General features: G+C 46.1%; 1 protein-coding gene across 2 annotated transcripts; it reads right to left on the reverse strand.

Annotated features, from left to right (window-relative positions):
- MOCS1 (molybdenum cofactor synthesis 1) lies at positions 1 to 26362 on the reverse strand. 2 transcript variants are annotated; one of them, XM_056852688.1, is made up of 10 exons: positions 26233 to 26362; positions 25094 to 25261; positions 17202 to 17366; positions 13315 to 13376; positions 11975 to 12086; positions 11489 to 11604; positions 9170 to 9280; positions 6923 to 7043; positions 6170 to 6217; positions 1 to 876 (listed from the first exon to the last, which is right to left on the reverse strand). In XM_056852688.1, the coding sequence occupies exons 2-10, from the start codon at positions 25248 to 25250 to the stop codon at positions 5 to 7; spliced, it is 1764 nt and encodes a 587-aa protein (XP_056708666.1). In that variant the 5' UTR covers positions 25251 to 25261; positions 26233 to 26362; the 3' UTR covers positions 1 to 4. The 2 variants fall into 2 exon arrangements, with proteins under 2 accessions (XP_056708666.1, XP_056708667.1); XM_056852689.1 differs by having other exon boundaries at positions 817 to 876; positions 6155 to 6217.
- Between the last annotated feature and the right edge of the window lie 968 nt (positions 26363 to 27330).

Genomic DNA, 27330 nt, shown 5'->3' on the forward strand with positions numbered 1-27330 from the left:
CCTGCTAGCCTCGCTGGAAGTTTCCTCTCTGCCCTCCTTCCTTGCTGAGCAGTTTCACCTCTTCAATGACCATGTCACAAGTGACCGCTTTGCACATATCGTACACAGTCAAAGCAGCCAGGCTGGCAGCTGTCAAGGCTTCCATCTCGACGCCTGTTTTTCCGTAAGTGCGGCACAGAGCCCGGATCACCACCGCGTGCCTGCTCTTGTCTAGACTCAGAGAAACGTCCACCAGATTCAGTGGGATGTTGTGGCAAAGCGGGATCAGCTGACTGGTCAATTTGGCCCCCTGAATCCCCGCAATCTGGGCAACCGCCAGCACGTCCCCTTTCTTCATCTGGTTCTGCCGCACCAGTTCAAACACCTTCTCACCCAGGCGGACCACGGCACTGGCCACCGCGGTCCTTTCAGAGTCCACCTTCCTGCCCACATCCACCATGGCAGCTCGGCCCTCCTGGTCAATGTGTGTTAGGCAGTCTGAGGCACCGAGTAACTTGGCAGTGGACAGAGATCTTGAGCCCTTCTCTTCCGGCTGGTTTCTCACACTGGAGTGGATGGCCCAAATCTTGTGGGATTTCTGCTTGGAGGGAGACGCTGCTGTCCTAAGGCACTTGGTGTCCAAACTCAGGTTCTTTTGGAGAATGCAACTGCTACTCAGCTCAGCTTGCAGAATTCCTGCTACAAGCTGTCGTGCTGTGTGAGATCTTGGCAAGGCATGAGGTCCTGTAAACACATTTTTCTCGAATGTTTTCCCCATCGGCTTGGATAAACTGGCTCTTGGAGTCAGCCAGTGGCCAAGTCTGCGGCCCCCACCACTTAAAGTTCCTCGGTCCTGTAGGGTATCTTGGAGCAGTGGGAATGACCTCGATGCTGATTCTAGGAAAAGAACAACAAACACAGGACAGACTTTCAGTATTTAAAATGTCAAAAGCTACTAATACAGCATGAAAACTCTTCAAGTGCTCATAAGCAAAACGAGACAAGAGTTATATGAACGCCAGACAGACCTTGGAAAATCACCATTTTTCCTAGTACCTGATAAATCTAGGTAATTAGTCTCACCAGTGGCTTATTTTTATCATCTTGAGTCTATTAACTATAGGAAGGCCTTACCCTTGCCAGATGCCAGGCCCTACCATTGAGGGTTTTAGAAGGGAAATATAAGAAGAACCCTAGATCAGAGAGGTTATGTCCGTGTGGAACAGGGGACATTGAAACCATCGAACATGCACTGATATGTTGCCCATTCTACCACGAAGTTACATCAAAGCTTATTCCCCCCCCCCCCCCACACACACACTTGGTAAATTCCCTGAAGCGTCAGTTGTGCTTTGGGCAAAGAAGCTCCTATTAGGAGAAGACCCTCAGCTTACGCTCCAAACTGCCAAGTTCTGCACTGTTGCTATTAAAATACGCAGAACTTTATTAGAGAATGATTGTTAGAATATTTTACAATTTTATCAATTTTAATATGATCATTTTAACCAGGGGTTGCTTTTATTGACCTTACACCTTTATATGTACGGGCAGTCTGTGATTCTGCGGTGCAAAACTATTGTGTCTGGAAATTTTGATGTGTTGGCATGTGATTGGTCAGTCGACCGTATTAATAAACTTGACAAGTGTTATAGACTTAATTATGGTCAGCACCCTGAAGTGGTAGCCATTCCTTTTGCCATCTACTTTCTTTATTCTAACTGGGAACCTAGATTAGTAGAAAGGCCTTACTCATGTGAGACTAGTGAGAATTAGATAGGGACAAGCAGGTAAACTTCAGATGCAAAACTGAAGAGCTCCACTAGGCTCTATATTGTGGCCCACAGAGAGGTCACTTATAAGGCTGATCCCTTTCCTCTTCCATTCTAAATATAAACCAAAGCATGGGAGAGGAACATCTCACAGTCCGCTTCCCTCTTTCATAGCAGAAAATTAGAAATAAATCAATTAACTGCTAACTGCCTGCGTGCCCCTTGCAGCACGTCATACCTTGACCTTCTGAACAAAACTTTGGCTGCTGCTTCACACAAGGAGGCCCCGGGAAGAGCTTCGAGCGGCCGTGGAAGAGCCACTTGCTCTTGCCAGCTCTTGGGGCGCTAACAACAGGCGCACCGCGCTTGGAGCTTTTGCTGCGGACAGCTCAGATTCCCTCAATGGCACAAGTCACTTCTGCTCTACCCGGGCACTGTGCCACCTTATGTTCCAGGTCCACCGGCCCTCTCTTGCCTTCTCGTTAATCCCTCGGCTGTGTCAACTCTAGAGCCCAGTGCCAAAAACTGACTCCAATGAAGCCTGCTAAACATAATGGAAGCAGTTCTCTTTATGAGCAGGAGAGGAAAAAGCAAAAGCGGGAAAGCAGTGGCCAAAATCTCTCTTAATGTGTAGGTAGTCTGTGCAGCTGTCTTCCTGCATCTAGTGCAAGCACAGCACAGGAAAAATAATCCCTTGCCTTTTCATGGGCCATTTCAACATGCCTAAATTCCTACTTGGAGTATCCTACCACTTGGTACTCAGGAAAAGTGTGCTCAAGAAGCAATTTGTGCCTCAGTCTCAGAACTACGTCCACTCCGTGGTTTCATGAAAAAAATCAATGAAGTACCCAAATGATCAATAGACCAGATGCCCTTTGTACACCAAGAGGTTCCTTCTCTATGGTGAAACAACCTCCGTCTACTGAGGTGCCGCATTCAGGGTCACCTTAATGAACTGAAGAAGTTTCGGTTTTTATACCCCACTTTTCTCTACCTTTAAAGGAGTCTTGAAGTGGTTGACAATCACATTCCCTTCCTCTTTGCACAACAGGCACCTCATGAGGCAGGTGGGACTGAGAGAGTTCTGAGAGAACCGTGACTGGCCCACAGTCACCCAGCAGGCTTCACATGGAGGAGTGGGGAATCAAACCCTGTTCTCCAGACTGGAGTCCACCGCTCTTAACCACCACACCACGCTGGGTCTCATAAATACAATTTCCAGGGGCCTAGTTCAACACCCTCTGCTTACAATGACAGTCTCCTTGTTTCTGCCTTCTGGTTGTTTTCCAGCTTAAGGAGACTCACTTGGTATCTGTGTGTGTGTGTGAAGTGCCGTCAAGTCGCAGCCGACTTATAGCGACCCCTTTTTGGGGTTTTCATGGCAAGAGACTAACAGAGGTGGTTTTCCAGAGCCTTCCTCTGTACAGCAACCATGGTCTCCCATCCAAATACTAACCAGGGCCGACCCTGCTTAGCTTCTGAGATCTGATGAGATCAGGCTAGCCTGGGCCATCTACTGGGACTTAAATCTTCTCTGTACTGGTTCCCACCTGGCAGAATGTGCTCCTTGAGGGTGTGTAAGGGGCACTGTAAGGCTGCTTTATTTGCTTTAAAACAGGGGTGTCCAATCTTTTGGCTTCCCTGGGCCACATTGGAAGAAGAAGAATTGTCTTAGGCCGCACATGTAATTCACTAACTTGGGCCACACATAAAATACACTAACGATAGCTGATTCATAACGTTTTAAGTAAGTTTACGATTTTGTGTCGGGCCGCATTCATAGCCGTCCTGGGCCACATGCGGCCCAGGGGCCGCAGTTTGGACAAGCCTGCTTTAAATGGCGAGCCACAGGCACGGGGGCTATTAATGGGGTTTTATGGCATTTTGTATGCTTTCAATGTTTGGAACTGTAAGTCACCTTAAAACACAAGAAACATGTGGGATATAAGATATTCCAAAAACAAAACATAACAAGCGGATCAGACAATTGCCACCATGGATGAAGAGGAGGAAGAAGAAGAGTTAGTTTTTATATGGCACCTTTCTCTACCACTTAAGGACTCAATCCGGCTTACAATCACCTTCCCTTCGCCTCCCCACAACAGACACCCTGCGAGGTAGGTGGGGCTGAGAGAGAGAGTGATTCACCCAAGGTCACCCAGCTGGCTTTGTGTGTAGGAGTGGGGAAGCAAATCCAGTTCACCAGATTAGCGTCCACCACTCATGCGGAAGAGTGGGGAATCAATCCCGGTTCTCCAGATCAGAGTCCACCGCTCCAAACCACCGCTCTTAACCACTACATTACGCTGGCTCTCAGAACTTTGTCCTAACAAATTTCTTCTCAGGTTAGCATGCAAGCCCCTCACCCCCACCCCGTAACCTGGAGTCTCCGCTACGTAATGCACTTATTGGGAAATGTATGCTTTAGGTTTGTGCTATTGCTAGGGCTGTCGGGTAGGTTTTCCCACAACTCCTGATGCTCAGAACAGAGGGGGTTGAATCTCACAACTCAACACTTAGAGAGAAGGCAGTGAGACTGTTGGCCATGGAAGGTAAGAAAACAACAACAAAGTACTAGTATGATTTACTGGGCATGAGACGCAGAGGGGCAGGAAAAGATGCCCCCCATGACTACCTGTTTGAACACAGGCAGAGGAAGGGTTACAGCAAAGTGAGAGTTTCAGAATAGGGCATCCTTTTTCTACAGTCCAGCACTGCTAGCTCAAAGAACCATTTGCCTTATCTTCTGTACACAGTTGGAGTATCTCCTGTGGAACTTTCAGCTGCTTTTTTTTTTTAACTTGCCAAACAATCAATCAAATTTTATTTTGACATAATATCAGCTCTGAATAAAAATCAAAGTTAGGTTAAAGTAATAAAAAGTTGATGGTTCTGAAAGTGGCAACAAAAATGGAAGAATTTGCGGTGATGGACAGATTAACTAATATGCTGAAAGGAAGATTGATTGAAGATATACAGAAGAAATGGGAGAGCTTTTTTGAATATGCTAATTGGAAAGTTTTGCTGATATATAATAGAGACAGAATACAATAAGATGTTTTGAATAATATATAGATTAAGATAAATTCATGGTATAAACATAGATAAAAGAAATAACTGTTAATTCAAAGTAGAATACCTGTTAACCATTATAGATTATTATTATGATATTCCCTTGGTGTACTTAGAGTAATGTTTAAGATATATATTGACCCCAGAAGTAAGGGTAAACTGTATGGATGGAAGTGTATGTATACGTTTGTTATCTATTTTTTCTGAAAATGCTAATAACATATCTTGAAAAAAAAAGTTGATGGTTCTAGAAGGGATTATTTGAAGAAGAGGAGGAAAAGATCTTTTTAAACTTGCCGAACACCCTACAGTGCGAGTTAACCTATGAGAAAGAACAGGTCAAGGGGGGGAAAAAGACGGGGCTTAAAAGCAAGCACTAAGATCAGACTATATTTAAAAGGATCTGGCTAAAGCAATATGTTCCAATTAATTCTCTGCATGGCATTTAATTGGTGTGCAGTGGAGGCTACGTTCCCTCACACACACCCCACCGTGTGTTTCCCACCCACTTCCATCTGCCTGTTCACACGCTAGCTGGCTTCGTTGTGCAATAAAGCCTGAAGCCCAAATTAGGAAGCCTCTCGAGCTGCTCTCCGTACGGGTGTGCTGGCCTGCGTGTCAAAATAAAGCTGGCTCCTGCCCCAGCTCTGGTCACAGAGCCCACAGTGTTTGGACAGAGGATGCCAGTGGTTAGCTGTTCCCATAATGCAAAATGCACGCCCGTCAGACCAGATCCAGCTCCTAGCTATGCAAGAGGTTACAGGAAGACAGCCTGCCATTCCAAAAGCAGCTGGAGGGACCCTATCTTTGCATCTAGCTTCCTTTTTTCGCCCCAGAAAGTCTCATTCAATTAAATTTCCCCCCTCCCCAATCCCACACAATCTCAGAGTGCCAACAGAATCGGGCCTCAATTACCAGACAGTTCTTATATGCCACGGAAGGAACAGCAGTGCATTTGTTCCTGTGTCCCAAGCTCTCAATCCCTACCACGTATACTGGGTTTTAAAATGATTTGAGACAGAGAACGAAGGACGTGTTCATTTTAAGCTGCTCAGATATTTCAAGGAGAAAGAGCAAGCTTCCATGAAGTTGATAAGCAAGTTATACACACAGCAAAGGTGTTTACAATCAAACACATTCTGAGACTGTTGCCAAATAATGTATTTTCTGCTTGGTTTGGCTTGCTTTTTATTTATTTATTTTTTAAGATTCTGTATCTCTCGTCTAGAAATTCAAATTTGCTTCATCTATATTGGCAGCACATTCACAGTTTTGCATGAGTTAGCCTGAATTCCTTTCCAAGAGACAGGAGAACAGCATGGTTTATTACGTACTCACTGGTCACCCACCGATGAGGATCATTGGTCTGTTCTTCATCTGAGAAATGTTGAACATACCTGGGAATCAAGTAATGAATAGGCAAGAATTACAGACTCGCAGAGAGTTGTAGTCATCTAAGTATTCTACTGTAAATGGAAATAGTAGGAGTGTGCACCAATTTCCCCCCAGCATTTTTCAGGTTCGGGTTTATTAAACCTGAATTTTTTTTTTGAAAAAATCTGGAAATTCAGCATTAACAAAGTTCCAGATTTAAAACAATGATTCAATACAGCGGAAGAATAAAAGTCTAAAGTATTTACCACTTGCTGGGGTTAAAAAAATGAAATTGAAATGATGGAAACACTCATAAGCCCCAATACCTGACCAAAATTAAACCTCACAGTTGTCAGGACAAAATATTTTCATGTTGCTAGGAATCTTGGAGGTCCCACCTGGGACCAGCATATTGTTTCTTTTTTCCTGCCCACAGCTGCACCAATGATTTGGATACCTAGCAACATGAAAGTATTTTAGTCCCACATGGGACCAAAAGAAAGGATGGTCATACAAAATGACCAGATGCCATTCACAACAAGTACATAATATATCCAACATGAAGGGGGACCTTTTATACTGTCGTATAGTATCTCTTTCTGGGGATCCCTATATATAGCTTGCATTCTATTACAGAACAGGGCACTGCACTGATGTCCAAGTTGGCTCTTACACGATGGATAGAATTCAGACCTTAATGCATGGAGCAGGGCCAAAACAAACCATACCAGCGTGCTGTTTCTTTTTCCTGCCCACAGCTGCACCAATGATTTGAACCAATTCTTCTTTTGTGGCACTGGATCGCAGGTAATCCCGCAAGGACACTTCTGAATTTCCAAAAAGGCACACCTAAGAACACACACAAAAGAAGGGATCAGACAGAAGAGAGTAATAGCGTTTGCCTGGATGCTAGGTAGGGGCTGCGGTCCTTGCATGTGGAAGGTCCCAAGCTCAATCCCTGGCTAAAGGATTGTAGGTTGCAGCTGTTAGGAAAGACCTTTTTCTGCCTGAGACCTTAGAGGAGCCACTTCCAGTCAAAGGACATACCAAGTGAGGTGGACCAATGGTAAATAAGTGGCATTAGTGTCCTTTGAGTACCATATATACTCGCGTATAAGCCGAGTTTTTCAGCCCAAAAAAAGGGCTGAAAAAGCCGAACTCGGCTTATACGCGGGTCAATACGGTAGAGGGGGGAGGAGGAAACTTACCGCCGCCGCCTCCGCCGGGCCCAGGTGCCTTCCTTTGGCCGGCAGGGGCCTTCCTGGGCCGGCAGGAGGTCCCTGCTGGCCGCGCCGCCGCCGCCCATGCGCCTTCCTCTGCCCGGCAGCGGCCTTCCTGCGCCGGCAGGAGGTCCTTGCTGGCCGCGCCGCCGCTGGTCATGCGCCTGGCCGCCTTCCTCTGGCCGGCAGGGGCCTTCCTGCGCCGGCAGGAGGTCCTTGTCGGCCGCGCCGCCGCCGCCCACGCGCCCGGGCGCCTTCCTCTGGCCAGCAGCGGCCTGGAGGGGCCTCCTGCCGGCCCAGGAAGGCCGCGCCACCGCCGTCGATTTGCCGCCTCTCCCGGTAAGTAGGGGGTTCAGGGGCTCTTCCCCCTCCCCCCCTTGGATGGCACTGGGGTCGGGGTGGGTTGGGGTGGGTCGGGAGGGCCCGGGAGGCCGGCGGGAGGGCGACCTGGGGCAGGGGCCCTGCGCTCTAAAATGGCGGCCGCCATTTTAGAGCGCAGCATTGCCGGTAAAGGGAATTTCTTATTGACCCTCGGCTTATACGCGGGTCAATAAGAAATTCCCTTTTCTGGCCTCAAATTTGGGGGGTCGGCTTATACTCGGGTCGGCTTATACCCGAGTATATACGGTAACTAAGGGAGGGGCTGTGGCTCAGTGAGCATCTGCTTGGCATGCAGAAGGTCCCAAGTTCAATCCCCGGCATCTCCAGTTAAAGGCAAGGTGATATGAAAGACCTCTGCCTGAGACCCTGCCGGTCTGAGTAGACAATACTGACTTTGATGGACCAAGGGTCTGGTTCAGTATAAGGCAGCTTCATGTGTTCATGTGTAACCATTGGATTCAGGTGGTTTTTGAACAACCAATTTGCGTAGCACTGATCTGGTCGTGTGAAAGCTTTTCTTCTCACTGGCAGCTGCTGTTCTTGGGGAGCATGAACAATCACCATGTGGCAACTGCCATGTAATGCAAGTTCAATTTACCAAGTGTCTTACAGATAGCTAGTGCATCTAAAAAAAACCTGCTTTGCACATTCCCTAGTGCTACCATTTAGTTCAGTAATCAGCTTAAGCTGTTGAACTCACTCCAACTTGATGTCAGCAAACATTAGCAAGACAGTTGCTGTCGTTGCTGAGTGGAGGAATGTCAGTGCCAGCATTTAACTGAAAACTAATTTTAAATATACAACAGTTTTAACGTGGCAGGAAGCGTTGATCATCCTTCCCTCCGCCACTCCCAGCAGCTTTCAGTCTGTGCAACACATGTTTGAATTGACGGATCACCCAGAGCTATGCAGAGAAACTGGATAAATCGTGGAGCAGAAGCCCAGCTTCCACAGTCCCCGGCCGCATGACTGGGAACAGCTTGCCTGTTGCCAATTTAAGATAACATAAAAAGCTAAACAGTGTATTTAATCTTCGGCTTCTTACCAATTAGTTTTACAGCTCAAGTATGCTACGTTATGAAACCAGAGACTACGGAAAGGCAGGCAAAGTTTTCCAGAAAGAAAGAACTAGGCAAAAAAGAGCAAAAAAAGGGCAGTTGTTCCTTAAGGGAACAAAACGGGATTACAGTAGGACGCGAGAGGGACGGTCGCTTGATTTACTGCTTATGCTGAGGAAGCGTCCCTCAGATGACTCCTGGATTGGTTTTGGATGCAATTCCATCTTTGAGCGTGCTTGATAAGAGTTGACGTAATCAAATATTAGCAGGCATTTAACTGTAGCAGATGAATCTGGAAGCAACAGGATACTACTACCTTCAAGTTGCCATCAGCCGTGATCCTCAGACGATTACAGGATCCACAGAAGTGCTCCGACATTGAGGTGATGAAGCTGACTTGTCCCTGAAAATTTGGCACCCTGTACGCCTGGTGAGGCAGGGAGTGTGAAAGAAAGCAGATGCAGCAGTTGGAGTACATTACTGGGAACGCTTCAGTGAGAGTCGAGCCACCTTCCACTCTGCAAACAAAAGCGACCCTCCACATTCAGAGGCAATAAACCTTGCAATGCCGGTGCTAGGAGGGAAGGCCTTGGCCTTCATGCCTTGCTGTTGGCTCTCCATAGCAACTGGTTGGCTTCTGTGTGAAACAGGACGCAGGGCTCTTACATGCTGTTCTGTTGCAGGAACTGCAGTTGTGCCCACAAAGCAGCACTTTAGCAACCAATGCCATACCTCCAGGTTGAATTTTATTTTTATAAGTTATAAATAACATATAAATAATAAAATTAAGCTGAAAGGGCAATTTTTTTAAAAGGAAAAGGTCACAGATGGAAATCCACTTGCTTTACATGCCTGCTCATATGGTTCTTTCTCTGTGATTGTGTCCCTTTTTCACTATGTGGGAGCACATTATGAAGAGTGACCTCCAGAATTACATCTTCTCGTTTCCCCGTAAAGTCTGGTTGTGCTCAAAGACGTGGACAATGGGAAGACAACGGAGCAGCTGTTCTGGCCGCATCCGAGTAAAAATGTACTCAGATTTGAGCGAAAACGTACATCTTCTCATTTCCCCATGAAGTCTGCTTGTGCTCAAAGAGATGGGCAATAAGAAGACTACAGAGCAGCTGTTCTGGCAGTTATTTGACAAAAAATGTACTCAGATCAAAAGCTACTTCAAATTACTTACACAGAAAGTAGTTGTGCTGAAAACAGCAGACAACCCATGTGAGGTTCATGTGTGCAGGTTCTGGCATATGTGAAAGCACCAGCAAGCCACAATTAGCCATGGACTCCCTGAATCTACATACCACATGTGCAGGCATCAAGATTCATACCTGCAGAGTCACTCTGTATAATAATGAAGTGCTTTAAGGTCCACAGTTACTAAATGAAAGTTTTGAAGCAATGAAGGTGCTACAGCCACATTATGATTTCTGTTTCTCTGTCTATCCCTTCCTTTTTAGTTGTATCTGGTTTAACTGAACTTAATGCTGGCTTAATTGCTTACAGTCCATTCCTGAGCTGCCGGTGTGCGGGGACGGCGGGGAAGAGGGGCAGCCGCGCCTCCTCCTAACCCGTTTCCCGCATGCCGCCAGAACGAAAAAAGCCTTTAAAAGGCTTTTTTTGTTTTCACTAGGACTAAAACTGACCTGGATGGCCCAGGCTAGCCTGATCTCGTCAGATTTCAGAAGCTAAGCAGGGTCAGCCCTGGTTAGTATTTGGATGGGAGACCACCAAGGAATACCAGGGTTGCTGTGCAGAGGAAGGCACTGGCAAACCACCTCTGTTAGTCTCTTGCCATGAAAACCCCAAAAAGGGGTCGCCATAAGTCGACTGCGACTTAACGGCACTTTACACACACACAGGGCTAAAAGCCGTCCTGGACGCCGGCAGCCAAGGCCGAAAGGGAATAGGGAGCTGTCTAATGGCAGCTCTGCCCCCTGCCCTGGGAATGCCCCCCATGCCGGCGCTACAAGTCTCCACTGTGGTCTGCGCCACGGGGAGACTGCACCGGCGTGGGGGCGAGGCGCTGCTCCACGGTGCTCAGCTGCAGACGGAACTGCCCTCGCAACCAGCGTAAGTGCGTCTTGTCCCGTGATTAGACGCGCTTACACTGGTGGCGAGGTCATGCCTCCTCCTAAGGGGATTCGCCCCCCCTCAGGAATGCATGGTTAATTACTCACAAAAATATGGAATACTACAATACACACACAATCAGTATACAGTGGTGATTGAAACAATTTTCTTCATCCAAGTTTCTCCCAGTGAAATAATTTTGTCACATATAAATTGAATATAAAGGCTTCCTTCACACAGAAATGTATTCCAGTGACTTCCAAGCAAAAAGAAAAACGCAAACGGTTTCCCCCCCACACACTATGAACATCTTGTATGCATGGTTCTACACATTTTTAGAACTGTGCAGGAAAAAAATGCCATATCTGAACAGCCCTAATTTCAATGGGCCAGCATGCTTCAACACCATCTAGGAGACTGTGACTGGCCTCCAACTACCATCTTACAGTATAACCCTTCAGTTATGACTATTTGAACTGTCAGATGTACAAGCTAATCTCACGGGCACAGGTCCTGTACTTTAACAGCACATGCAAAGGCATTCCAAGAGTTTAAGCACCTTGGCAGTGCTAGAAGCTTCTTCACACGGCAGCTTTTCCAACTCTGGCCATCTTTGCTTGATTGTATCCAACATCTCCTTGTAGCTCACCATTTTCTTGAAGTTCCATTTATTGCCTAGAATAAAAGGGAGGAAAATATTACGGCCACAATATTATCAACTGTTGAGCTGCAGCTCATCACTAGAGTACATGCTTTGCATGCAGAAGGCCCCAGGTTAATCCCTAGTATCTCCAGTAATTTTCATGTTTCTGTTTTCTTTATGACAGAACTTCCCAGAGCTCCAAAACAGCATTTCCCTGCCGCCAACTATGCCAATGGTTCCTACTTGCATAATCCCTTTCCAAATCAAAACTTGTTAAAGGTCACAACTGCTACTGGTCTGCAAATTAAAATTTCATCACCACACTCTGGGAGGTTGAAATAGAAACTTCCCTCATTAGCACCAGTCACTCCCTCAAGCCAAGCGCAGCTAGAAGTTGCTCACCGTCAAAGGGCATGTACTCTATGAAGCGCACATCCAGGGGCTGCTTCTCTGTGAGAGCCACAAAATCCACCAGTTCATCTTCATTGAGGCCTCTCATAACCACACAATTCACCTAGAAAGGGAGAAAAGCAGCTGCCTGAAGCAAACACGGGGAGCATGGATACATCACCTCCCACCCATGTGACTCAGGGTTATAACCGAAACGGACACTTTTTTTTAAATGAGCATTCTGGAAAGATTTTTTTTTTTTAAAGCTGGGTGTTGGGAAATTTATTCTAGAATGGATAGAGATATTACACTCACATCTTTAACAGCACATGCAAAGCTGGGTGTTTTTTTTAAAGCTGGGTGTTGGGAAATTTATTCTAGAATGGATAGAGATATTACACTCACATCTGTTTTCCATTTTAGATTAAGGAATGGTAATCCAAGCAACGCACAGAAAACTTAACAAACAAATCACAGAAATCTATTTAAACAGAATTAAAATATGAGATCTAAAATAAGAATTCGTAAAATCCAATAATGTACACACTGACAAGCATTAAAGACAATTCTACATTCAGCCCATAAGAATCTTGATTTTGCCAATTTCCCAGTAAACCATTTCCAGTTCTTTTCTTCCAATGTTTAGCTAGCATATGGTATCAACTGCAAGCATAAGGTCAGAAATCTAAAACAAGGTCTAAATGCTGAAACCGCTCTCCACAATAATATTAAAGTTACTGGGGAAACCTTCAAGTTTGGTAAGATGCTGCAAATGCTTGTATAGAGTTCTACTGGTTGCAGACCGTTTTTAAATGTGCTATCCTAAAACACGTTCTCAAATACTGAGTCTGACATTGAATTGGAGGTGGAAAAGGGAAAGCACAAAGCCTGCTCCAAGCCATAAAAGCAGCCAGTGTACAACATGTACACACCACAGGGAACAACGAGAGTTATAGAGGAGGCTGCCTTATTCTAGGCCAGATCGTTGGCCCATCTGGCTCAATATTGTCTACCCCAACTAATACTGGTTCCTCAAGGCAGAGGTCTTTCCCAATCCCGCTACCAGATTAGCAGTTGCTGTTGATGCCAAAGATTGCATTTGGGATCTTCTGCAAGTTATGTCCTCTTCGACCGAGCGACAGCTCCTCCCTGCTAAAAGAGGCACAGCCCTCTTGTCCCCAGATCAATCCTTTTCATTCCAGTATTTCAAATACTCAAACTTTTAAATGATCAGAGGCCACTCATTATTTCCACTCCATAAATACTGCTTAGTTTCAAGGAAAAGGAGGCGAGAAAAGCTTTGTGCACTGATTTATGATTAATAACCTGAGCCTGAAAGCAAGGACTCTCACCTTAACAGGATCATATCCAAGTTCAATGGCTTTGTGGATCCCTTCCATTACCTTGTGGAATCCTAAAATAATAATAATAATCACGTGACATTGGGAGGATAAAAAACAGACTTTTAAAAAGGTTTTTCAAATAGATTTCAACCATTTTAATTGATTATACATGTATACTATTCAGAACCGAGGCTACGATGGTTAGTCGTAATGTATCCATATGATCTATATTTTGGAGCAAATGAAAAAATATTAAAAGATTTCTAGCCTCAAAAATGGTTACATTCAAAAGTCACTTGATACAGAGTGTCTACACTACCTGCACAGCGGTTGGATATTCTATCAAAGTATGGTATCTTAAGAGACACCCCCCCTTGCAAAACTCTAGATCAGGGGTGTCGAACTCATTTATTACAAGGGCCGGATATGACATAAAAATCACTTGGCCAGATTGGGACTGGAGGGGGTGGCAGCTAGCTCGCGGGCCGGATAAGAGCTCTCAAGGGGCCGTAGTGAAAACCATAAATGCTCATCTTAGTTTATCAAGATTTGCAAGTGGTATTTATTTATTTTAGTTCTTTATGTTATTTATAGTCCATTTCCCCCCCTCTTGGACTCAAAGTAGATTATACAGAGTGAGTCAATACAATTAACAAGATGGGCCTTATGTTTGAACCCCTGCTCTAGATGGTAAGGCATTTAGGCGCACCAGCAAAAAAGCACGCCTGTATCGAGGAAAAGTCAAGAAATTTGTGGACTGTATGGCACTATACACTGCTGAGCCCCCCTCCCCAACCCCCTCTCCATAGGCTCCACCCCCAAATCTCCAGAAGTTTCCCAACCCAAAACTAGAAACCCTAATTGTACAATTGCTGCCTCTCTTTCTCAAAGGTTTTAGGAAGGTAATACATTTTAGCAGCTTCCAGACGCCATTCCACAAGAACGGATGCTTGTATAAATTTACAAAGCTCTTGGGTTAGAGTTTTAGAGCAGCAAAGCAGTTTGGAGTCCCTTATACTTGATAGCCAGGTCTATCCATTTAAACAGATTATGATCCTTTGTCCAAAAAAATACTGGCAACATGTGGAGACTTACTTCCTTGAACATTGCACTCTGTGGAGTGATGGAATATTATTAGTTTTACTTGACTTATATTTGAACATGACACATTTTCTGAGATTTAAAACATGATCAAATATAGACCATCATCAAAAGATAGGTCTCTCCATCTATTCAAAGGTTCGCCTACACAGTGCATTCCATATTTAGAATCAACTAAATATAACCATAGTGGAAAATGTGCAAACATCTTGAATCCATCAAAGTTATTTTTCTATTGGCTGGGTTTTTGTTTTTTTTAAGCACATTTGATTTAACTGGTACTGTTGTGCCCTCTAGTGGCTACAGATAGGCATTACTTCAAAATTGCTCTAAAAAGTCTGGTTTCAGCTTTGTTGGTCATGTGATTTTGAAATATTAATCCCACTTCCATGCTGCTTATCCCCACTGCGAAAATATCATCTCTCTCTTGACTGTAAACAGCCATTGCTAAGGAGAAAAAGATTTACATCAATATGAACACCATTTACGACAAAACTAGACATTATGGAACTTAAGGTTGCCAATCTCCAGGTATTAGCTGGAGACCTCCTGCTATTACAACTGATCTCCAGACGATAGAGATCAGTTCACCTGGAGAAAATGGCTGCTTTGACAATTGGACTCTATGGCATTGAAGTCCCCCCTCCTCAAACTCCCCCCTCCTCAGACTCCGCCCCAAACACCTCCCACTGGTGGTGAAGAGGGACCTGTCAACGATAATAGAACTTGAAACAGACTCCCAACACACTGCATCCGTCTTTTTCCATCTGATTTCTTCCCAGAACAGGACAGGTAATCTTTGCTCTCCCTCTGATCTATTCCCCCCTATTTTCCAAACCATTATTCCCCATTTTCCACACCTTTAACTCAAAGATTAACTCTTGCTCCAAATTGGAGTAGCTCTGCTAAATATTTGTAAATTGTTGCTATATTAATTGGGATAAGGAATGTGTTTGTGCCTTGGTTTAGCACTGCCAGTATTTGCTTAGATAGGTTCTCCCCCCCACCCCATACACACACTATTGTACCAAATCCCTCAATAAACTCTGTATTCCTATTAAATCAGGTCTCTGTCATCCTTTTTCCACCAAAGACTTGATACTCACAGCTACCTCTTTATGTAAAAGATCCCGGTTTACTGTGCCCTGCACAAATACGCAGGCTTTTTTAATGTTAATCTGCATGGATGTTCACATGTTTGTGGGGGTAGGGTAACATCAGGATCCATCCCTTGCAGAATTTTTTAAATGGCAGGGTTCAGCTCTAAAATAGCACTGGCTTCCACAGGTTGGATGTAATATCTTGCTTGGTCTTCAGAACATGCCAAATAGTGAGCGATACTCATGCATTAACATTCCCAGGGGTACCTTTCAGATATCGTTAAGAAATGAAACTGGATCAAGTTTTCAAACAGCTTTTTTTTTTTTTTTTTTGCCATCAAGTCACGTCTGACTTATGGTGGCCGCTGGGGTGTTTTCAAAGCAAGAGACTTCCGAGGTGGTTTGCCATTGCCTGCCTTCGCGTCACGACACTGGTATTCCTCGAAGGTCTCCCATCCAAATACTTGCCAGGGTCAACCCTGCTTAGCTTCTGAGATCTGACGAGATCGGGCTAGCTTGGGGCTATCCAGGTCAGGGTTCAAAATGCTCAGGTCTCAGCAAATGTGTTCTGTATTGTTAGGCAAGCAATATCAACATGTGCCATTTAACTTGGGATACAATACCTACAGTGGTAAGTTGGAAAAGGTACTCTGTAATACCGGTTCTAAAAGGATGCCCAATACGTTGCTCTCACCTTTTATTAATAAATGGAGTCATTCATTACATCAATAAAAGGTTTTTGCCTGCCAACAACAGCAAAGGTCAACTGACTTATACCTAGATTTGTTCTGGCTGCCAACAAAAATAATTCATACAAATGACAAAAGTTTATTATAAACTGGATAAAGTGTCAACATGTTATCAAGTGGTACCTTTAAATTTTTGCTGAAGGGCTTAAAACTCGTTCTAAAACTGGTATTGGTGTTGAGATGTTTACACCTTAAACAAACTGAACAGCCTTATCTCCTCTCAATCCAGAATGCTTTCGCTGAATTTTTTTTTTACCCTCCCCAGTTGCTAGGACCCAATCCCACCTTTCCTGTCCTCTCTAACTTCTTACAATTTAAGGGTTTCTACCGTTCAGACCCTAATTATCTCTTCCTATTCGGGGATTCTTCCATTTGTATGAATTTATTATGAGCTCTGTGGGACTTCCAGTTGCTATTCCTACCCCCATATTACTCCATTTGTCTGAAACAGCCCCCTGCCCCCTCTTTGCCAAACTAAACTCTTTACTCATAAATCCCTTTAAAGAGTCAAAACCTGTCACTCGCAGAAAATCTTCAGGCTGCCACAAAGTTCCGCGCCACCCACTGTCAAAGAACTCACCTACCCCTTTCTTTACAGCCCTTTATAACGTATTTTTGTCTGTTCCAACTGTGCCTTGTGCCCCTAGCGCCGCATGCTGACACTGCTAACAAAGGATCACTCGGCCACAAAGACCGAGTAATCCTGTGTTTTAGCCAGGTTCATTCATCTTCATGCACTGGCTGCAACTAAAAGGAAATCTTGCTTGTGAAAGAGAATGGAAGAGATCAGCAGCAGCTCTGGGTCAAGGGTACATACTCCCAAATTGGCCTTCACATTTCTCATTCCACATCATTGGGAAGTGAGACTGTCATCCGTGAAGGATATAAAGATAAAAACGCTAAACCCAATAGTACTGTAAAAATCCCAGCAAAGCAACAATTGTACCTTTTCGACGGACAATGAATTCATATTTGGCTGGGACCAATGTGTCCAAGCTAATGTTAATGGCATTCAGGCCAGCCTCCTTCAGCCGGGGCAACAGTCGAGCCAGATTGATCCCGTTGCTTGTGACGGCGATGGTTTGCAACCCTTCTAGTTTTCGCAGCTGAACTGGAAAAAAACACAGGATTAACAAGAAAAGGAGTGTTATGACAAATCCCTTTTCAGAACTCACCTGCTAGTAAAATCCGCTGAGGAAAGGGGGATTATTTTCAACTAAACACATTCAGGATTGGCTGTTAATTCTAGAGAATTAGATGAATAAGACAGAAACAGGTTTTGGATGACACAATAAAACAACAAACCCAGGGAGGCTGGAACACAACTGACACCTGCTTACATCACACATTTCCAACCTGGTACTTTCATGAACCATCATGTAAGACTTTGAGGTGCTTACTGTAGTAGGCCAAGCTCTTAAACGTGTCTTATAGATGTCCATTTTTGCTGCCTCGTTTCCCTGGAAAGACAACGTCCATTGTTTCATCTCCTCTCCTGCACACTTGGAGGAAAATGTCCATGTCCTAATGACGTTTATCTCCACAGACATTTCTGTCTATGAAGGGGGAAAGGATACAACACCTTCATGAACAAATGCTGCAGCTACACAAGTGGACAGCCACTGTACTGCAGAACACAGATTGTGTTTCACACGTTGCATTTCCCCCCGCTATACAGATATCATGGGTCAAACCAGATGAGACAATGGAAGATCCATGACTGGATATTTGCAGAATTTATTAGAACTAAATTGCAGCGGTGGATGACACCTTCTTGTCACCTGTTATTTCCTTCCAGGGATAACAGAGCACAGGGGGCAATTTTGTTGGCAAAACTGAACAGATTAACGCCCCACCCCTCATTTCCCTGAGCTTGGACACCCATCGTAATCAAAGTCCTTGGCAGCTATAATTTACTTTTAAAAAGAGTGCTGGGAAGATCTGATGGCCCACTTCCCAGCATCCAACAGGAGGTAAAATACAGTTGTGCACAAGCTCTTGTATTAATTACTTTGATGGGAAACAAGACTTGTGGGAGATCTACTCTTCTCATGTATTCAGGTATGTGAAATAGTCACGGTATGCCTTATGACCCCGATACTACAGCAATTACACTGGCTACCGATCTGCTACAGAATGAATTCTAGGTGCTGGTTTTGTCCTTTAAAGCCCTACATGGCTTGGGACTGGGGTATTGAAGGATTGTCTTCTGCTGTATGTTCCTGCCCAGGAATTAAGACCACAGGGAAAGGCCCTCCTGACTGTTCCACCAATCAAAGAATGTTGTCCAGTGGGCACGAGAGACAGGGGATTTTCAGTGGCAGCCCCACAATCATGGAACAACCTTCCTAGAAAGGTGCACCTGGCTCCCTCAATGTTGATATGTAGGAGGCAGTTTTATTTAGGACTGCATTTGACTGATTTTTTATCTATTGACAGTCCTAATTGTTATCTAAAATTGTGATGTTTTATGTGTTTTTAGCACAGTTATTTTTATTCATATTGTTTTTATTATTTTTATAATTGTTTTATTTATATTGTAAGTGGCTTTGGGTTCCACAAGGGAGAAAGACAACTAACAGATGCTTTAAATGAAATAAGTAAATAAATAAATAAAATGTAAGCTTACATAAAAGGTAAAGGTAGTCCCCTGAGCAAGCACTGAGTCATTACTGACCCATGGGGTGACATCACATCCCAACATTTACTAGGCAGACTATGTTTACGGGGTGATTTGCCAGTGCTTTCCCCAGCCATCTACACTTTACCCACAGAAAGATGGGTACTCATTTTACTGACCTTGGACAGATGGAAGGCTGAGTCAACCTTGAGCCAGCTACCTGAAACTGACTTCCGTCGAGATCAAACTCAGGCCGTGAGAAGAGCTTGGACTGCAGTACTGCAGCTTACCACTCTGCATCACGGGGCTCTCCTACATATCTGCCTTCAAAACATATTAAGGACGAGAATGGAGCCTTGACTACTTACCGTGAGGGCTCCTTCTCTTCTGAGGCGGAGGGCATCTTGGAACTGTGGGTTATTGTCCACGCCCCTATCTGGGGAGGCAGGACCAAAAAGATTTCCTGCTGCCCCCTATTGGGACACTAACCCGCTGAACCTCAGTCACAGTCTTGCTTAGCTCTTAAACAGGAATAAAACGAGGTCTAACGGAATGAAACGTAACCTTAACCAATTAACACAGGAAGGAACTTGACAAACAGACAAGAATTGGGACCGGCATTAGGTCTGAAGCTGTCTTCTGAGATATGGTCGATAGCACGTTGTCTTGACTCTTCGTCCGGGTGGGCAAGATGCCCTTCGCCTCAGAAGAGAAGGAGCCCTCACGGTAAGTAGTCAAGGCTTCATTCTCCTCTGAGGCTCGGGCATCTTGGAACTGTGGGACCTATAAGAGCTCCCATCAGGGTGGGTCATGCGTTCTCTTCCACTACGTGCTGTAAGACCCTGCGGCCAAAGGCCGCCTGTGCAGATGACCATGTACTAATCTTGTAGTGCTTGACGAATGTTGACACGCTTGACCACGTGGCTGCGCAGCAAATTTCGTCAACAGGAGATTGCTTGTCAAACGCTGCCGTTGTAGAGGCACTGCGAAGCGAATGAGCCGTAATTCCCGGTGGAAGAGGAGCCCCCGCGGCTTTGTATGCCTCAGCTATTGTTGACTTTAAGGCATAACTAATAGATGCCGCTGACATTCTGAGACCCTTGTTAGGGTTGGATATGTTAATAAACAAATAGTCTGTCTTTCTCAGGTCTGATGTTCTATCAATGAAGATGCGCAAAGCTCTACGTAGGTCGAGAGAGTGCCAAGATCGTTCCTTTGGGCAAGATGGTTTAGGACAGAACGATGGTAAGGAAATATCCTGACCGCGATGAAAAGGAGAGTTAACCTTGGGGATGAAGGTAGGGTCTGGTCTTAATACCACCTTATCCCTATGAAAGATGCAAAGTCCCTGGCGAATAGACAGGGCTCGCAATTCTGACACTCGACGAGCCGATGTGATGGCTACGAGGAATAGAACTTTCATCCTAAGAAGCCTAAGAGGAGCTGTCCGAAGGGGCTCGAAGGGTTCCTTCGTTAGGGCCTTAAGAACGATGTTAAGATTCCAGGTAGGGAATCGGTGAACAGTAGGAGGTCGAGTCTGGGAAACTCCCTTCAGAAAGGAGACGATATGCCGATGCTTGGATAACGCCACTCCATCCGCCATTGGAACAACTGTTGCTATGGCCGCAACCTGTCTGCGAAGAGTAGAAACTGCCAGGTGTAGTCTCACTCCCTCCTGTAAGAACCCCAGGATGTTGTTAACACCTGGTTGAAGAGGGTCAAACTTCTTTCTACGTGCCCATCTGACAAACGCTTTCCATGATGCGGAATATATGCGACGGGTTGCAGGTCTGCGCGCCTCAAGAATGGTGTTTACGACCTCTGTAGGGTAACCCAGTTTGACCAGGCTCATCCTCTCAAGTGCCAGACGGTCAAGCAGAACCAGTGGGGGTCTGGATGGACTAGAGGACCTTGGCGTAGAGTCCCCCACTGAGTTGGAATTTTCCATGGTTCTTGAACTGCTAGTCTTTGTAGAGTGACGAACCATGGACGGCGAGGCCAAAACGGGGCCACTAGAAGCACATTGGCTTTTTCCATCTGGATCTTGCGAAGGACCTTCGGAATGATTGGCAGAGGCGGGAAGGCGTACAACAGAGTCCTTGGCCAAGGACTGAGAAGAGCGTCAATTCTCTCTGCGTCTGGGTGGAAGAATCTTGAGAAGAATCTTGGGAGTTTGGAATTGTCTGACGAGGCGAACAAATCGACCTCTGGAAGACCAAATTTTTGAGTGATGAGACGAAAGGAGTCCTGGTCTAAGGACCACTCTCCTTCGTTTACTTGCCGCCTGCTCAGCCAGTCGGCTTCCACGTTGAGAGCGCCCTTTATGTGTTCTGCTCGTATTGATAGAACCTTGAACTGGGCCCAGCGGAACAGTTTGACTGCTTCCTGATGTAACGTCGATGATCTTGTGCCCCCCTGTTTGTTCAGGTGGGCCTTGGTAGTCGTATTGTCCGTCCTGACTAGGACGTGGTGGTTGCAAATGTCCGCTGAGAAGAATAGAAGAGCCAGTCTCACAGCTCTTAGCTCCAGCACGTTGATGTGAAGGGTCGACTCCTGAGCAGACCAACGTCCTTGGGCCATTCGTCCATTGAGGGTGGCCCCCCACCCTTCCAGACTGGCGTCCGTAAAGAGCTGGAGAGGATCCTCGTGCAGGTACTGTGTGGGTTTGGTTAAATTCTCCCTGGATGCCCACCACCGCAGGCTCTTGCGGACACTGAGTGGTAAGGGAATGATTCTGTCCCTCTTTATCCCAATGTCCCCTTGGTATGGGCGAAGGAGCCACTGTAATTGTCTGGAGTGGAACCTGGCCCAAGGCACCACTGCTATGCACGAAATCATGTGCCCTAAAAGTTTCGCTAGGGACATTAACCTGGCTGATTTGGAACTGGCGGCCGAAGCTGCCCGACTGACAATTTTTTCTACTCTCTCTCGGGACAAGGTTACAGTATTTTTCCGAGAGTCTATCCGCACTCCCAGGTGTACCAGAGATTGTGCGGGGCTGAGGGAACTTTTCTCAAAGTTCACTAAATATCCATGGTCTTGAAGAACCTGGACTACTCTGTTGGTATGGGTCCAGGATTGTTCCCTGGATTGTGCACAGATCAGGATGTCGTTCAGGTACGGATGTACCTGGATAGACTCCTGTCTGAGGGTGGCCATAACAGTCACCAGGGTCTTTGTGAAAACCCGGGGGGCAGAGGCTAACCCAAAGGGGAGGGCCCTGAATTGATAATGATTGATGCCATGGGTGAACCGAAGGAACCTCCTATGGGCTGGATGGATAAGGATATGGAGGTAGGCCTCCGTCAAATCCACCGCCGTTATGAAAGTCTGAGGCTGAAGGGACTCTATGATGGATTTTAACGTTTCCATCCGGAAATGTTTGCGCCTCATTCTCCGGTTCACATACTTTAAATTGAGGATAGCCCTCCAGTCCCCATTTTTCTTCGGAACCGTGAAGAAGATGGAGTAGATCCCCAACCCCCTCTCCTGGTTGGGGACCCTCTCCAAGGCTCCTATGTGCAAAAGGTGTTGAATTGCTGTGGCGGTTCTGGCCCTCTTCTCTTTCTTTAGGGGTAAGGGGGAAGAAAGGAAACGATCCCAGGGCAGGGAAGAAAACTCCAGGAGATATCCCTGAGATATTATTTGGGATACCCACGAATCCGGGTTGGATCTGGTCCATATGTGACTGAAAGCCTGAAGTCTCCCCCCCACTGCCAGCAGTGAGGCGTCATTGTGAATTGTTGTTTTTGGGGAACTTATCCCCTTTGTCAGACCTAGTCGGGCCTTGTCTCTGGAACTTCCCCCCTTTTCGAAAGGATCTACTCTGGTTCCATGAGTTACTCTGGTTCCAGGAGCCCTTTCTGTAGTCTGCCCGATATCTGGGAGACACCTTGGAAGAACGAAAGGACGGGTAAGAAGAGGATCTATTCTCCTTCCGAATTTGCCTAGGGAGAACGTGCTTCTTATCCCTAGTTTCAATCAAAATCCCGTCCATTTTTTCTCCGAAAAGCCGACCCCCTTTAATGGGGTAGGACATGAGAATGGTTTTAGATCTGAAATCGGCCGGCCAGGCCCTTAGCCACAGGGCCCTTCTAATGGATGTGGTAGAAGCCATGGCCCTAGCCGTGAAGGACATTGTGTCCAAAGAGGCATCTGCCATAAGAGTGATGGCACTAAGCACTCTTTCCAAACCCCCAACTATCCTGCGATTGTCGGGCGGTACCAATTGTAGGAGTTTTTTGACCCATAAATAGGAAGCCCTCGCAAAGATGGAGGTAGTAGCGCTAGCCTGGATGGCTAGGGCCGATGCCTCGTGAGCCTTTCTTGCCAAATGGTCAGTCTTCCTGTCCAGCTGGTCACGGATGGATCCCACCCCATCCTCGGGAATCAATCCAGGGGTCTGAAGGTCAGCCACTGGAGCATCCACTACATGAACCTTTAACATCTGCATGGCGTGAGGGGCCAGGCTATAATGTTTTTTGACGTAGGCCGGGACCTGCTTATTAGAGGAGGGGTTATCCCACTCATCCGTGAGGGCCCTAATGAAGAACTCTGGGAAAGGAACCAGATTGCTTTGAGTCCTCCTTCTGGGGAAGCACTCCTTCACTCCTTCTTTAAATTTTGACTTCGGTTCCTCTGAGGGCTGTTGTTCCTCATTAAGATCTAAGGCGATCATAGCCTTTGCCAACAAGCCCTGAAAATCCTCTCCCGAGAACAACCTGGGCTGTTGGTCATCAGGATGGGGGGTCTCGTCCTCGGAGTCGAACTCCCCCTCCTCGCGTTCTTCCCCTTAAGATTCCTGATCAGTGGTAATGGTATCCTGATGGCTAGAGGAGTCAGAGCCAGTTTGAGAGATTGGCTGTGACTGTGCCTTTCTGGCGGCCTTAGTGGGCCATGAAGAGGAAGTCTCCTCTCTGGATGGCCCCCCCGAGGTGGATGAACTGCCCTCCTCCCCCACTGCTTGGGGTTGGGGAACTAAAGTAGGAACTGATCCTGAAACCCCGCCAGAGGACTGAGGCAAGCGCATTTGAAAAGCCTGGAAGGCTTGCCACTGCCTCTGTAAGGCTATATTAACCATGTCATTAGTCTGATCTGAGGTTAAAAACCTCCCTGTTGCCGCCCCTGAGGTGGGAAAGGGGTTAAAAAATGGTTGATGGGCTGAAGCCTGCTGCATAGGCATAAAGTGGCCCCCTATAGGTCCCAGCGAAAAGGCGGGAATAGGTGCTGCAGGCTGTCTTTCTGTTTGCTCCGAAAAGGGGGGGGTACGTTACCACCTCCCGACGGGAGACCGTCTGTCGCCACGGGATCTGACGTCGCGGGCGAAGTTGCTGCTGAGGAGGGCTGGATCCGCGAGTAGACAGTCGGGGCCTTCCCGCTGGCTCTCGCCGCGCCGGCGAACTTCTCGCTGCCGCGCTTCCTGCGTTTAGCGCCGGCAAGGGACGGCGCCGTTTTTCGCGCCTTTTTCTGCTTGGGTTGAGAGGCGCCTCCGCGAGCCTCCTGCGGCTCTCCGCTCTCCTCCGTCGCCAGGGTGGATAAGTTCTCGCCGCCCTTGGCCGGTGCGCTGTTGTTCGGGGCGAATTGGACCAGCCCCACTGAGTAGTCCTTCTCCGAGAGAAGGTCGTCTTCTCTGTTCAAAATGGCGTCCGCCATTTTCTCTCCCCTTCTTCTTCTCGCCCCAACACTCAGGACAACACCAGGAAGGTCGGGGGAAAAGACACCGGGTAAGTCAGGTAGGGTGGGGAGGTAATTGGAAGGAAGGTTGAGGAAAGGATTAAGGGAAAAGACACAAAAAAGCCTCTAAACCTAGCCTAAATCACAGAGCTGTGAAACTCACTGCTCTCCCCACTAGGCAGGACAAAAGACTGAGGTTCAGCGGGTTAGTGTCCCAATAGGGGGCAGCAGGAAATCTTTTTGGTCCTGCCTCCCCAGATAGGGGCGTGGACAATAACCCACAGTTCCAAGATGCCCGAGCCTCAGAGGAGAAGTGCCTTGACATTCTTGTTATTAGGGCAGAGCTAAAAGGAATATGGTGCTCAGGAGGACTGTCCTTCCTATATCTGGCTAACGCTTTTTGCAAGCAGAGCATATCTACAGATGTGCAGCAACTGCCAAAAGCATCGTGGGTGACAATTTTTCCATGGCATGGCGGAGTACTCTAAACTTTGTGCACCAGAGAACCTCACAAACATTACATATAAAGCATATAAGGACAACACCTATAATATCAACCACATCAGGCCGGATAAGAGGCTCCCCTCCGGTCAGTCGGATCTTGTCCACTCCTTCATTCACAAAGAGTCCGGCAAGTGTGATTATCTCCTGTGTGGTCAACAGTTCAGTCTTGGGAGTCAGCTGGACTCCTTCCTCTGGCATACAATACTGACCTGAAACATACGACAACAGAAAACATTCATGTTTTTATTTATTTCTTGTTAGAATCCAAATCCACCACTTACTCCAAAATAAGATCAACTTCCACATGGATGTGATTCTCTGTGTAGCCCTTGCTGCTGGAATAAGAACATAAGAAAGGCCCTGCTGGATCAGACCAAGGCCCATCAAGTCCAGCAGTCTGTTCACACAGAATGCAGAGGCATTTGCCACTGAGTCCAAACTGCATTTCCCCCCATAATGTTGCTAATGTTGCACAAAATAGTATACCTTCCCCTCCTCATGGCATTCAAAGTTGCCTTAACTGTGGGGAAGAATACAGAAGCAGGATGAATTGAAAGTTCTTTTGTAGATGTTCCTGGAAACAGCTCTGGCGGAACAAAATACCCATGTGGATAACAGCCAAGGTTTACTTTTGCCGCAAATAGTTATTACAATAAAACCATGTTTTCATTTAGGCGATTTTCCTGGCCAGTGACAACAAATTATTTTGCTTCTACTTGGAATAGAGTTGCTTCTATGAGAGGAAATAGATGGGCATAGTCTTGCTTTACCTCCTTTATCCCCAAATAAGTGTTACCATAGTGATTGTAGCTACCGCTAGAAAAAAACACTTCAGTATAATCAGGGCTCCGTATTGTAGCGGCACCCACATGGATTGACTGGATTCGAAATAAGGCTCTTTGCTTTACTGCACATCGCATACAGATCTCCATTTCACGATTCAAAAGGCCAGAGACGTTCAGCACTAGAATGGTAATTCACCGTACAATCCAGCTAGCCAACAGGACTGCCGCTTGACCGTGTTAATTACTGCACTACAGAGCCAGTCACACAAAAGTGTTGTTTCAATGGAAGCCATGTTGCCGTTGTCATTTAAAGACGTGCTCAGTAATTGTTTGTCATGGAACCACAGCCTGGGACCCTACGAGTACGTTTCTACACAAAGCAGAGAGAAACTTACATCTGAGGTTACATTTCTCGGTGAGGGAGATCCTCAGGTAGTTGTGCTGGCGACCAAACTGGTCAGTCAAGAAAGCGGAGAAAGGGGCGGCATGTTCACTTAGGAATTCTTTTCTTCTTGTAGTTGTAACCTCCTGTATTTAAGACAAAGTTACATTCACCTTTAAGATTAGATCATTTAGGGGGGGAAATCCTTGAATTCATAATCCTGTTCCCATAAAGAAAATCAATCAAAAAGCCAGACTATTGCCTTCCTCTGCATTTTAAGTACCAAGCCACTGCCTTGCCAGACCCAAACAAAGGGGTGCCATATAACTAAGCTTGTTATTCCAGTTGAGCCATAAACTTTGTCAAAGAAATAACCAATACCCCCAACTCCCCCCCCTTGTTATCTTACTGATCAACCAATCAGGTTTTCACCTAATCTGCTTCGAGAAGCATCTTATTACCTTAAGACAGGGGGAGGGGGTTTGAACTAGCATTTCTCCTTCTATCCTTCTCTCTGTACACTTTTGGGGTATTAAGGTAGCCCCAAGAATCTCAGATGGGTTCCAGCTGTTGGGTCCCCAACTCTGCAATGTCTTTTTTCCAAGCATGGTCTCTCTTTGAAGTGCTCCGAGATTGCTGTGCTGTGATTTTGCACTGCTTCATTTCCCTTTCTTCAGCTCCCAGATTACAGGCAGATACCCTAATTTATTATTTCCCACTTTGGTAGAGGACAACTTTAGGAAATAAAACAAAACAGGATGCCTACCTCTTCTGGGGCATCTGTGAAGGGATCCCAGCTACACACTTAATAGCTGATCTGGGACCTCTGTTCATGGGATAACAGGGCTCAGAAAAACTACTTCCCTGTTAATTGTGCCCTTTTTCTGTGGTTCCTGATCTGCACTGGTCTTCCACTGTCATTTTTGGGAGAGCACTAACTATAATCAATTATCACCACATTATGCACCCAAACAGAAGCTCCCATTTCTCAGCAGTTCGGTGAAAACAAAAGGGCCGCAGCAACAGCAGTTTGTCACCTTTATCTCCTATTCATAATAGTCCACCATTTGTTATGTCTACTTCAATGGACTTGCCTAAGATGGAATGCTCC

Source organism: Euleptes europaea, chromosome 7 (genome assembly GCF_029931775.1).
Source record: "Euleptes europaea isolate rEulEur1 chromosome 7, rEulEur1.hap1, whole genome shotgun sequence".
Lineage (NCBI taxonomy): Eukaryota > Metazoa > Chordata > Lepidosauria > Squamata > Sphaerodactylidae > Euleptes > Euleptes europaea.